We start from the raw sequence: 13,242 nt of genomic DNA on the forward strand, positions 1-13,242 counted from the left end.
CCATGTAGCCTTAGTTGGTCCAGAGTTCAATATGTAAACCAGGCTGGCTTCAAATTCACAGAAATACGCCTGCCTCTGCCTCCCATGTACTAGGACTGAAGGCATTCCCCCCCATACCTGGCTACTTTTTTTCTGAGATTGGCTACTTGGTTTTTGAGACCGCCTAAAACTCACCATGTGGCCTTTAAATCATGGTGACCTTCTTGTCTTAGTCTCCCAAATGCTGGGATTACAGGAATGAGCAACTGTCTAGCTTGTTTTATTCTGTTGAAGTACTGCAGAAAAGTATACATGTTAAAAGTGCATGGCTTGTAGGGTTGTCCCAAACCCAGCAATCTGTGTGGCCAGACTCAAGTCTGGAAGCGCGGTGTAGGACCGGGAGGGTGGCTCACTGGCACAGCACTTGTCCTGCATGAATAAGGGCCTGGTTTGCTCTCCAGCTCTGCAGAAGAAAGAGGGCAATGTCTGCATTACAAACCTTGCAAGCTCATCTGATTACCCTGCCAGCACCCACACACATATAACGGCACCACTTTGCCTGTGTTTTTCTTTCATACAGATGAGATCACACAGAATGTGCTTTGTGTGTGTGTCCAACTTCTCTTCATTATGCTATAGTGATTCATTGATAATTTGCTTCTTAGTTAATTCATCCCACTGTGCCTCGTTAGCCTTAATTTTGTTGTATATGGCCTTTGAATGTATTTATAGAGTTTTTTTTAGCATATTTATTGGAAAGATTTGGTAATGGGAGATAGTATCATTTTTCAAAGAGGAGTTTGTCTCTCATCCCTGGGGCGAAGAAGTCTGCCACACTCTCACCTCCAGTCTCTCTCTGAAGTCTAAGCTGGTTTGGAACTTGCCATCCTCCCACCTAGGATTACAGTAGGCACCATCATACCTACAGGAGACTGTTCCAGTTAACATTTAAGGCCAGAGTTTTGATGGGCCATACTGATAAACTATGTGAATCTGGCTATGTTTTGCTTTTACCACTATATAAGAGTGTAGCCCCTAGTGCCCTAACTTTTTTTTTTTTAATTATTTATTTTTATTGATGTTTTGTCTGTATGTCTATGTGATGGTGTTGGATCCTGGAGTTACAGACAGTTATGAGCTGCCATATGGGTGCTGGGAATTGAACCTGGGTCCTCTGAAAGAGCAGTCAGTCCTCTTAACCACTGAGCCATCTCTCCAGCCCATTTTTTTTTTCTCTAGTGCCCTAACTTAAAGTAGGGTATTATTGGAGGCTCAGAGAGACTCTGAGCTATGCCTGTCACCCACATGCCGCAGCCCATCTTGCAAAGAACATCCGTGGGCCAAGCCTTCAACCCCCAACAACAGCACTGCTCAGGCCTTCAGGAACGTCCTGCCTGGAACAGTCACCTCTCATTGCAGGCAGGCAGGCAGGCACTGGGTCAAAGAGGAGCTAATAGCAGTGACCATGTAATCTGTATCCATAGCCATGCCAGGATTACTCACCTTTGATTTTGTTCTCTTTGTAGCCTGATCCAGTGGTTTGAGACAGCACCAAGTCGGACCTGCCCACAGTGTAGAATCCAGGTAAGGATGATGGAGTGAAGGTATTTCAGACGAAGACCTCCTCTTTCCAGAAAGCAGGCATGGGGAAAACAGCTATGAAACAGAAAGACTCTAACCTTTTGGCTTCCTTGGCTTGAGGTCAGTTGATCCTCACAAATGTCTGTAGTCACTCAGGAGGCCTGCCTACACCCTAGGGTGGCTGGGAGAGGGACTTTCCCACCAAGTCTTAATTTGTGTATATTTCGCCTCCTTTAATGTTTAGCAACTGTCCCCATACATAGACATGACTTTAGCCATCAGCAGACCAGCAGTCCACATGTAGTAATGAAGAAGCCTTCTGACGCAAAAGGATGTGCTGAATAGTTATCCTGAGAGCAGACCTGGAACATGAGGCAGGCAGTCAAAGCCACATTCGGTCCTTCCTCCTCATCTTTGGCCGTGATCCACCGTTATTCTCTCTTTTTCTCTCATCCAGGTTGGCAAAAGGACTATTATCAATAAGCTTTTCTTTGACCTTGCCCAGGAAGAGGACAGTGTCTTGGATGCAGAATTCTTAAAGGTACTCAGGATTTATCTCATTCTACCAAATTCCAAGCCTTCTGGGAGTTCACTTTTCACTTCTACTTAGAAAAGGCACCTAGAAGCGTATGCCTTTAATCCTAGGACTTGGGAGGCAGAGGCAGGTGGATCGCTGTGAGTTCGAGGCCAGCCTGGTCTACAAAGCGAGTCTAGGACAGCCAAGGCTACACAGAGAAACCCTGTCTTGAAAAACCAAAAAGAAAGGAAGGAAGGAAAGAAGGAAGAGAAGGTACCTAGAGTGTGAATGGAGCCAGGCCGGGGCAACAAAGACTTGGTAGAGAGCTAACAAAGGGAGGGCTCGTAACTTGGAGACAGTCATCAGAGGCTTGTACTGTAAGAGGAGGGGCTGAGCACCTAGGGGACCTCCCCTTTGGGCTTTCAAGGCTGTTTGGACTGAAGGACAGAACCCTTCTTCTGAGACTTCTCACCTTGTGTAGGATTTATGGCGTTCCTGCCCAGCGCACTTTCTTGTTGGACTGTTAGTGACAGGTCAGGAAATTCCTGCCTCGATCGTCAGGGAGAATGTTTTTTGTTTGTTTGTTTTGTTTTTGTTTTTTGAGACAGGGTTTCCCTGTGTAGCCTTGGCTGTCCTGGACTCACTTTATAGACCGGGCTGGCCTCCAACTCATAGTGACCCGCCTGCATCTGCCTCCCAAGTGCTGGGATTAAAGGTGTGTGCCACCACCGCCCGGCACGTTAGAGAGGATGTGTGAATCCACCATTACCTAACCTGGCTGGGCCTCAAAATTTCTTGGAGAACATGGTGTAAAAACGCATGCCTGGGCCTTTCTGAGCCCAGCCCTAGAGGGCAAAGCCCCTGGAATCAGGATCTCTAGCCCAGAAGGAAAGAAAGCCAGACTGTGGGGGAGGATAGCCAGGTTGCCATCTATGCTTCTCCCGTTTCCCCTCCATAGCTAAAGACGCCTTCCTTTTTGTGTAAGGGAGCTGGCCTGGCAGAAAGTCTCGATGAAGCTGGGTTGGGGTTTGCCCGTGGTCGCGGAGCTCTAAGGGTTAATCTGCTGAGACTCCATCAGATGACAGCTCATTTGACCTCAGCCCCTGGGGTGTTGTGATGTCCTTGGAACCTCCTTGCTTCAAGATGGTTGAGCTTTTGTGTTTGGAGCCAGCCTGTTCATCGTCATGGTAACTGCTCCCAGTTTTAAGAGGTGTCCTCCTTGTGATGAAGACAACAAAGGCAGCTTTGAGTCTTTTCTTCAGCTTTCAAAGCCAAGCCTATGAGACAGGGAGGGAGGCAGCATCTTGAATAGTTTGGAGCAAGGACTTCGAAGGCACCCTGCTGAGGCATGGAAGGAGCCGGGAGACTGTGGGGTGTCTGGTCTCAGTTGGACCCTGCATGCCCTTAGCTGTCTACTGTTTCCATTCCCAGTTGTTTGGCCTACACTGCCCAGCCCAGCCACTAGGAGCTCCTGCCCCCAAAGACCTGGGCAGAGGGGCTGGTTGGGGGTTGGGGGGAGCTTATATTGGTCACACGTGGAATTCTGAGTCTTCTGTTAAGCTTTAAGGGGAAATCTGGAGGAGAGGCTGCTGGGATTGTTCACAAAGGACCCTTGCCTAACCCTGGAAGTGTGCTGTAAAAGCCTTCATTCTCCTGACTGTGGCTATGGGCATTTCCCTTGCTCCCGGACATTGAGTTCTCTAGACTGCTAAGGGGGAGCCTCTCAGAGCCAGCCTGGAGCCTGGAGGGAGGTGGACTGAAAGAGGCAAGGCCCAAGACAGAACTAGAGATGGTTCAGAGTGCTTGGCTGTTGTGCTCTGTGTCCCTGGTGAGTGCAGCTAAAGCTCCAAGAACATTTGGTTCCTGCGGGACCAGGAGCCCTGGAAGCCTCTGCTGTTGACTGACCATCAGGCCAAGCTTCACTTCCTGTGGGATTCATTTCCTGCATCTTACCTTCCTTCTTAAAGAGCTCAGAAAGGGGCTGGAGAGATGATTTATGGGTACTGGCTGCTCTTACAAATAACAGGGTTTGATTCCTAGACCCAAATAGCAGCTAACAACTGTCTCTAACTCCACTTTCAGGGAATCCAGCACCTTGTGGCCTCAGTGGGCAATGTGAATACGCGATGCACTGACATAAATGCAGGCAAAACACTGGCACATAAGATAAAAATAAACATATATTTTAAAAAAGATTTATGTATCCAGCCAGGCACAGTGGCACACACCTGTAATCCCAGCACTCTGAGAGACAGAATTCGAGGCCAGCTTGGTCTACAAAGCAAGTCTAGGACAGCCAAGGCTACACAGAGAAACCCTGTCTCGAAAAACAAACAAACAAATAAAAAGATTTGTGTATTCTATATATATGAGACTCTGTGTATGCCAGCACACCAGAAGAGAGCACCAGATTTCATTATGATGGCTGTGAGCCACCATGTGGTTTCAGGGAATTGAACTTGGGGCCTCTGGAAGAGCAGCCAGCGCCCTTAATTGCTGAATTGTTTCTTTGGCCCAAAAAGAAATAAATCATAATAAAAGAAAAATGTCCCATACTAGGAATGGTAAAACATGCCTTTAATCCTTGCACTACTGAGGCAGAGACAGGTGGATTTCTGTGAGTTCAAGACCACCCTGAGCTACCTAGTGACATCCTATTTGAAAACAAACAAAAAGATCCACAGACATAAAATAATAAGCATTTATTTCTGTGTTGTCTTGGCCTTGAGTATTGGGTTCTATGGCTCTGCACAGCCTTGTGGGAGGCTGAATGGAGGCTGGCTGTAATGTGTTCCTGTTGCTTATTCAGTGTTGCAACATATTATATTTGTCCTGCAGAATGAACTGGACAGTGTCAGAGCCCAGCTTTCCCAGAAAGGTAAGTTAATAAGAGAAGAGGCCCTGGGAAGCCTCTGCCTTGGGTGTTGGAGGGAAGGAGCCTAAGAGGAAGGAAGGTCTTCTACCTCTGGCAAAGCCAGGGGCTCTTCCTGCTTTATATGGCCAAGAGTCTTGCTAGCTCAGCCAGGCATGGTGGTGCACGCCTTTAATCCCAGCACTCAAGAGACAGAGGCAGGCGGATTGCTGTGAGTTCAAGGCCAGCCTGGTCTACAAAGTAAGTCTAGGTCAACCAAGGCTACACAGAGAAATACCATCTCGAAAAACAAAAAACAAACAAACAACAGCAACGAGAGTCTTGCTAGTTCTTACAACTAGCCAAAAGGGAGAGGTGTGGTGACCTAACTATTTGCTGAGGCCTGGGTGGCCTCTTTTCACTGTTTGGAATTATTTTGCCCGGGAACCATTTTGGGAGTGGCCCCACCCCATCAGTTTATATCTTCAGGCTCGGCTGTTGAGTTTGACAGAAATTTGCTTGAATTCTGGGACGAGGAATTAACTAGACCCACAGGAGTCAGGGGAACAGTGACATCTACCCAGATATATATATATATATATATTTTTTTTTTTTTTTTTTAAAGATTTATTTATTTATTATGTATGCAAGGTCTGCCTGCATGTGTGCCTGCAGGCCAGAAGAAGGCATTAGATCTCAGTATAAATGGTTGTGAGCCACTATGTAGTTGCTGGGAATTGAACTCAGGACCTCTGAAAGAGCAGACAGTGCTCTTAACCACTGAGCCACCTCTCCAGCCCCCTACCCAGATAGTTTAAGCAGGAGAAAGGAGAGTTTGTCTCCTAAGTGAAACTCTAGCTTAGATTTCTTGGTGCATGGTAGAGAGAGACATAGGCCACCCACTCTTCTGGCCTGTGCCTTGCTCTCATATGGCTCAGGGATAGCTGCTTGAATTCAGGGGTCAAAGTTCTCATGCATGGATGGGCTTCTGCCCCTGCTCCAGAGAGGGAGAAACGGGACAGCCAGGCCATCATCGACACTCTGCGGGACACGTTGGAAGAACGCAACGCCACGGTGGAGTCCCTAAAGAACGCCTTAAACAAGACAGAGATGCTGTGTTCCACTCTTAAAGTAAGTCCTCAGAGGGAGGTACAGCCACAGTCCTGTGCTCGCTTTCTTTCTTTCCTTCTTTCTTTTTTTAATAGAGGGTCTTACTCTATATCCCTGGCTGGCTTGGAACACAGTGATCTACCTGCCCATGCCTCCCCAAGGGCAGAGATTAAAGGCATGTGCCACCATGCCCAGCTTAGGCTCACATTTCTAATCATATCTTCTGGTTCTGCCTCAACCACTTTATGTTTATACAGTGGTAAAGCGAAGGCAAATCTCTTCTTCCCAAGGCCCTTCTAGCCCATAAGAAAAGGGGCTATGATGGCTGTGCTTGTGGATTTTGTACCAGGTAACAAGGCCTTCCCAACACTTCACAGAGGGCCCGCTCAACGGAGACCTGAGTAGGCTGGGCCGTGTTTCCAAAAGTGGCTCGTCGTCCACTGATGAGGCCCGTCTGAAGAATCTTCCATTAGGACTCCAGTCCTTGGCGGGGCTGCTCTCTGGAGCCAGATCAAACAGCATCCTAGGGAGGAGCAAAGGCCTTTGAAGTCCGCTGTGCTGAGCTGACCGAGCAGATCAAAGCCTGTAGAGCAAGCAGGCCTAGACCCAGATGAATTTTGTATCAGCCTGGGTTCGTGAGCCTCTTGCTCTCCGAGGGCCATGAGGCGATTGATCTGAACTCACGATTGATATTCTAGCCTCGTAGGCAGGAGCAGCCTTTGCTGGGTGCCATTCTCATGAACAGACAAGGCCCTAGGATATTCATTTTCTGTTCCTGCTTGGAGACCGAGCTGAATCACATGGCCTAGCCAGTGGGAGGGAAGCAAACCAGCACTAGGTTGCAGCAGTCTCTGGTGGCATCCCCAGGTCACAGGTGGAGTGAGCTCATGCCAAGGACAGCTCCTGGCTTGGCGCTCCCATCGTGGTGCGTCTTGTCTACGTGTCTAGATGAGATACAAGCTTGTGCTCTTAACTTCATCTATGTGCAAGCATGCGGCATGGGACCAGGACCACAGAACCGCGGCAGCCACAGTAGGCCTGAGCCACTAAGCTGTGCCGATAGCAAGGCACACCTCTGGAGGTGAGGAAGCAGCAGTCCTAGAATCCCTTAGCAAAAAACTGTTGGCCAAGTGAGGGTTGTAGTTCAAAGCCTGCGTTGGATTCCCAGCACTTCACACTCAGAGCACAGAGAACAGGTCAGCATGAGGGGCCCTCAGCACTTTTACCTCCTGCTATTTGAAGATACGTATTTATCAGCATCTTCAACAGCTAGCCAAGTATGGAGGTGCACTTCTGTAACCCCAGTGCTTGGGAAGTGGAGCAGGAAGAGCAAGGGTTCATGGTCATCCTTGACCACATAGTAAGTTCAGAGCCAACCTTCCGTACACGGTGAAACTGTCAGAACCCAAAACCAACCAAACAAAAGATACAGTACAGATAGCTCTCAGTGGCCGTGGTCCTGAGAAGCACCAAGACGATGTATGGGTGCACTTGCTCTTCAGAAGCAGATGAAGTTCCTGGAGCAGCAGCAGGATGAGACCAAACAAGCCCGGGAGGAGGCCCGCCAACTCAAGAGCAAGATGAAAAGCATGGAGCGGTGAGTTTCTGGCTGAGTTCTGTGCTGTGCGTTCACACCCAGGGCCCCTGGGAAGGGGGTGTAATTCTCAGGACTGCAGCAGAAAATGGGGTTTGTTCACCTTTTGACTCGGGTTTCCAGGTGCCCATGGGCACAGATTTCCTTACTCTCTATAGGCCTTTCCCTTTTTATGGGGACTCTTGTTCCACCCCTTGTCTGCTTGTCTGGAGAGATGGCCTGCCTGCCTTTCTCCCCAGGAGCCTCTCTACATGAAGTCTCTGACCTTGAAGTTCTCTGTTAGCGCCTGTTTCCGCAAAAGCATCTCTGGAGCTGAGCTGAGCTGAGCTCTGCTGTGGAACCTTTCCTTGGGCACACCCACCTGCTAAAGCATCCTAGCAGCCCAGGCCGTTGCCATAACAACGGCAGCAAAGGGAGGCAGACTAACCATCAGCCTCCAGATTTCAAATGCCGTGGGCATGGAAATGTTTTTCAGAATTGAGCTTCTACTCCAGAGCCAGTGGTCTGAGGTGGAGGAGATGATCCAAGACGTGGGTGTGGGCCGGTCAGCGGTGGAGCAGCTGGCTGTGTACTGCGTATCCCTCAAGAAGTATGTAAGCCGGGCCACTAGACAATGAGTCCCTAGTCATCTCTTGTAAAGCAGATGGTGCAAAGGAGCGAGTTCTAGAACCAGATTGTCAGATCGTAAACTCCAGCTCTTAGGCCACTTCCGAGGACCCTCTGGCCTCTGTTTCCCCGAATAGAGATAGAGACTTGCCTTAGTATTCCTGAGAGAACAGTATGAATTCTAAATGTTGTTTCTAAGGAGCTGGTGTAGCTCTGAGCTGTGAGCTCCCTCATGATGTCTGGAGTCTATTTCCCGCCAGCACTGTTACTGAGCCTGTCTGGCTTTCATAAGAAATTGCCCATATTCTTCATTATGGTGATATGAAGTTGGGAGAAAGGAGTCACCTGACTGAAAGCCAAGAGAATCCAAAATGCCTTCGTGTGGGGGTGTAGGGAGCCTCCTAGGAGGCTGGATCTTCCTGCAGGTGGCAGACGCCTGGTTTTTGTTCTCCACCTCATTACATGTGCAGGGCCTGCCAGGGCCCACCTGGAGGGAGCCTGAGGAGCAGCTAAGGGTTTGGGTAAGGCCTCTGTTAGGTTGCTGCTATGGCTCAGGGTGTTCTGTTCTGTCACCTCTTCTCATGGCCACTCTGCAGAGAATATGAGAATCTGAAAGAGGCTCGGAAGGCCTCAGGGGAGCAGGCGGACAAGTTGAAGAAGGACTTGGCTTCCTCTAAGAGCAAGGTAACTGAAGGACCAACGGGGAAAGAAGGACACTTGCCGCCTCTTTTGTCATGCTCACCTGGGTCCCCTGAGCTAGGGCATCCAGCCTGATGCCTCTGGGCTAGAGAAGGCGGGCCACAGACACTAATTACTGGTGTCTACTGTGTGTTGTCTCTGACACATCTTAGCTGGCTTGGATGTGAGGCAGCTCCAGAGGCCTGTTTTATATCCCATCCCAAAATTGAGAGTTCTTGGGCTGGCTGCTTTTACCTTCTATAGACTGCAATGTCCAGAGAGAAGAGTTTGCTCCCAGGCAGCTATGCGTGTGTATGTACATACATACACACCTGTGTATGCCTTGTTGAGCCTAGCTAGTCGGGAGGTCTGGGGTCTCGCCTGTGCCTTCAGTTGGGTAGCTGCAGGTGGGGGCCAGATATGTGGCCCCACTGACTTGTCCTCTGTTATAGTTGAAGACTGTCTACACTGAGCTGGATCAGGCCAAGTTAGAGCTGAAGTCAGCCCACAAGGACTTACAGAGTGCCGACAAGGAAATCACGGTGAGACTCCTAGCCTAATGAGAAGTAAGGGGACATGCGGGGTTGTTTATGTGCCTCCAAGAGTAGGACCGGGCTGTTTCTGCCTGGGAACCTGTGTCCCAGTCAGTGGTGGTGGTCCTGGGCTCTCTTTATCCTCCTGGGTCTGGGCGGTGGGTCAGGGTGTTCTGAGGCCTGGTGCTGGGCAACCAGCCCTCGCTCTGGTCTCAGTAGCCTTCACATGGGCACTTATCCTCAGTGCCTCAGCCTTTCTCTCACGTTCCTCTCCCTCTTTCCTCCAAGAGCCTAAGAAAGAAGCTAATGATGTTGCAGGAAACCTTGAGCCTGCCTCCAGCATCTCGGGAGACTGTCAGCCGCCTGGTTTTTGAGAGGTTTGTTACCCTTCTGGGGTGATCCAGGGATCACCAGCTGAGCGAGTCTTCAGTCCTGGCTTTGGTGGGATACATGGTGTTTGTACGCCTTCTGGCCCGAAAGCCAGCCAGACTCTAACTGGAAAGCAGCTTTGAGAGAGCTTGGGATCTGACAAGGAAAGGCAGAGAAGGCCATTGAGTAGTCTGAGGGTGGGGCAGGAGCAGCGGCTGTTTTGTGGTGTCCTGGAGTTTCTCACCACATGCATCTGCCTGCCCTCATTTCTGAAACAAACTTGGAAGTGCTCTCACTCTAAAATGACCCCCTCTCAGCCTAGTGGTGGGGGCGGCTCATGCCTTTAATCCCATCACTTGGAAGGCAGAGCCAAGCAGATCTCTGTGAGTTCGAGGCTGGCCTGGTCTATAGAGTGAATTCCCAGACAGCCAGAATCCAAAATAATTAAATAAAATAACTCGCTATGGTTCAGGATTCTGTGCTTTAAGACTGCCAGCAGAGGGAGCCAAAAGACCCAGGGATTGGTGTCCTGCCAGGAGCAAGCAATCTTTTACAGAAACAGGCTGGCTAAGACTATTCTCAAGGCTGTCTTCTGCCTGCTAGAGGACCCCAGCAGGGGAGCAAATTAAAAACACCTGCCTACAACCCAGACTTAAGCCACTTTTCAACATATTTTGGCACATCAATATGCCCCCTCTCCCTTCCCACGAAACCACCCATTCAGTACCTCCCAGGACTCCATTTTGCTCCTGGGCCTGTGCCCTGACTTTCCACATCTCAGACCCTTAGTGCTGTGTGTTGGGACATCCATGAAGCTGGCTTAGGATTACATGGTTTCTTAAGATCCTGCAGCGTCACAGCCAACCATAAGAGAACACTTCTTCCTACTTCCTTCCGCCTTTGCTTCAGCTCTTTCCTCACTGACGGTCCTATCTGGCCAGCCTCCTCAGCTAGATTGTGTTGGGAACACACAAAAGAAACTTAATTCTAAGTACTACCATTTTGTTTTCAGACTCCATTTAATCATAGGGAGAAAGGTCCACTTAGATCCAACATCTCTGGTAGCACTTGAAGAATGTGTGTGTGTGTGTGTGTGCGCGCGCGCTTATGAATAAGTGTCTGCGTATATGTGTGTGGTTGTGCAGGTGGAAGTCAGAGCACAATTTTGTGGAGTCTTTTCTCTCCTTTTACTTTTACCTGAGTTGAAGGGATCTAACTGAAGTTGCCAGACCATGCAGCAGGCACCCTTACTCACTGAGCCATCTCGCCAGCTCATATTTTTTTCCTCAGCATCTCTCTGTATAACCAAAATTACCTGCCTGCTCTAGTCTAGGATGAGCTGAGACCTGTGGGACTATGGTGGATGTATGGTCTGCCATGAGGTGCAACAGTGGGTTGATTCTGACAACCTAGTATGCTCCGTTCCTGATCCTTCCTCCCACCACACCCTGCCATTGGCCATGATTTCTCTGAGGTCCCATGTAACATGAGGGCCTTGTCAAGAGCTTCAACAGGTATAGTATACACCCTTGGAGAGATGACAGTCTCAGAAGCCATAAGTTGTTTGTTTGGGTTTGGTTTTTGTTTTTGTTTTTTCCCCCGAGACAGGGTTTCTCTGTGTAGCCTTGACTGTCCTGGACTCGTTTTGTAGACCAGGCTGGCCTTAAACTCACAGCGATCCACCTGCCTCTGCCTCCCGAGTGCTGGGATTAAAGGTGTGTGCCACCACGCCCAGCTCAGAAGCTACACGTTGTAATGAGAGCCTTAGAGCCCAAGCTGTCTCAAGGATGGGGATGCACAGTCCATGATGGTGCTCCCTCTAGCTTCTAGTCTGTGAACCTCGGGGTCTTGCCACACAGCTGTTCTCTGTGCCTGGCATTTACAGTAAGCAAACCACAAGCACATGGCTGCCTCTAGGTTCCCAGGACTTTGCACACCTGTCTTTACTACCCAGGCTTCTCTGGGCCCCAGACTCCTGTAATAGGTACTAGGTGGCAGCTGCAGCCACACCCTTCCCATCTCTTGAGCCTTGTTTCAGTGGGCTAGATTAGCTTGATGGGGGGGGGGGGCGCAGTGGGTTATATGATAAAGCCCAGAGCCCACCAGGTATGCACGATATTTTAGATCTGGTCTGGAATGCCTGGGCGGAAGTGAGCCCGCTGCAAGCTCAGTAAGCTTCGTACCAGGGCCGACATCTTACCCTGGCACTGAGGGTACAGTTCTGGTCTCTCAAGTCAGGAGGACACAATATTAGTCAAACCTATGAGTCCAAAGCCAGTTGGCTGCCCATCAAGTTGTATGCAGGATGACTGGATTCCTTTTCTTTTTCTTTGATTTTTTGTTTGTTTGTTTGTTTTTGTTTTTTGTTTTTTTTTTTGAGATAGGGTTTCTCTGTGTATCCTTGACTGTCCTGGACTGGCACTGTAGACCAGGCTGGCCTCAAACTCACAGAGATCCACCTGCCTCTGGCTACTGAGTGCTGGGATTAAAGGCGTGCACCACCACTGCCCAGCTTGGATTCCTTTTCTTCACCAGGATTTTTCTAGGCATGAAAACCTGGGTGATACGACTGTTGCATTTAGCATTAGCCCTTTTAACTTGGCATAGTCTGCCCTGAATTCCACGATCCTAGGGCCCTGAGATCTCCAAAACCGCTCTTAGCTCCTTGAGGCAGCCATTCCAGTTTTCTCTTAATTGCAAGTGCCTCTGTTTTTCTCCCTTGAGAACTGACTTGTTGCTGTGTGGTTTGGGAAGACTCTTAAACTTTCCTAATGTATACGAAATATATGGACACATTCATGAAACCAGCATTTAAATCAGAAGGAAGAGACATCCAGGCAGAGAAGATGGTGAGTTCAAAGTCCCTGGAGCATGGCTAAGGTGGGCCAAGTCTCTGCACACCTTCATAAGTCAGTGTCATAGGTACAGAGTTTATCCTAAGAACAGTAGAAACCACTGGAAGTGTTTGTGGAAGAGAGCTCTGAGGGCCGACCCCATGTCTCTCATGCCATCCCATCATCTACGAATGATTCCTTGAACTGTTTCAGACTTCCTTAATGCCTCCCAGCCCTCACCTTGTGAATTCTGGCTTCTTTGTGAGGCTCCCGTTCCTCTGGCCGTGTTCTCAGTATTCTGTGGAAGGCTCTGGGTGTTACTGGTGATGCCTGTCTCATTCGTTGTGGTGTTGTTGTTCTTTGCTTCTGTCTTTATTTTTAGGAGCAGGATTGCAGTCCCAGGGAGGGTTTTACTTGTTTTTTGTTTTTTTTTATTTTTTTTATTTTTATTTACATTGGTGTTCTGCCATCATGTACAGATGTATGGGTGTGTCAGATCCCCTATAACTGGAATTTCAGACAGCTGTGAACCTGCCATGGAGGTGCTAGGATTTGAACCCCAGTCCTTTGGAAGAGCGGTCAGTGCTCTT

At 49.1% G+C, this 13,242-nt stretch overlaps 1 protein-coding gene across 1 annotated transcript in view; it reads left to right on the forward strand.

The window, feature by feature from the left end:
- The window catches only part of Traip (TRAF interacting protein), a 33,764-nt gene that overhangs the window by 14,724 nt on the left and 5,798 nt on the right, over nucleotides 1-13,242 (forward strand). The window contains exons 2-10 of the mRNA XM_051140532.1: nucleotides 1,506-1,563; nucleotides 2,018-2,101; nucleotides 4,916-4,955; nucleotides 5,932-6,059; nucleotides 7,541-7,635; nucleotides 8,108-8,221; nucleotides 8,835-8,922; nucleotides 9,369-9,458; nucleotides 9,738-9,826. Of these exons, the coding sequence (XP_050996489.1) occupies nucleotides 1,506-1,563; nucleotides 2,018-2,101; nucleotides 4,916-4,955; nucleotides 5,932-6,059; nucleotides 7,541-7,635; nucleotides 8,108-8,221; nucleotides 8,835-8,922; nucleotides 9,369-9,458; nucleotides 9,738-9,826 (786 nt within the window). The remainder of the gene's footprint in view (nucleotides 1-1,505; nucleotides 1,564-2,017; nucleotides 2,102-4,915; nucleotides 4,956-5,931; nucleotides 6,060-7,540; nucleotides 7,636-8,107; nucleotides 8,222-8,834; nucleotides 8,923-9,368; nucleotides 9,459-9,737; nucleotides 9,827-13,242) is intronic.

The sequence above is a fragment of the Acomys russatus genome, chromosome 32 (genome assembly GCF_903995435.1).
Source record: "Acomys russatus chromosome 32, mAcoRus1.1, whole genome shotgun sequence".
Taxonomy (NCBI): domain Eukaryota; kingdom Metazoa; phylum Chordata; class Mammalia; order Rodentia; family Muridae; genus Acomys; species Acomys russatus.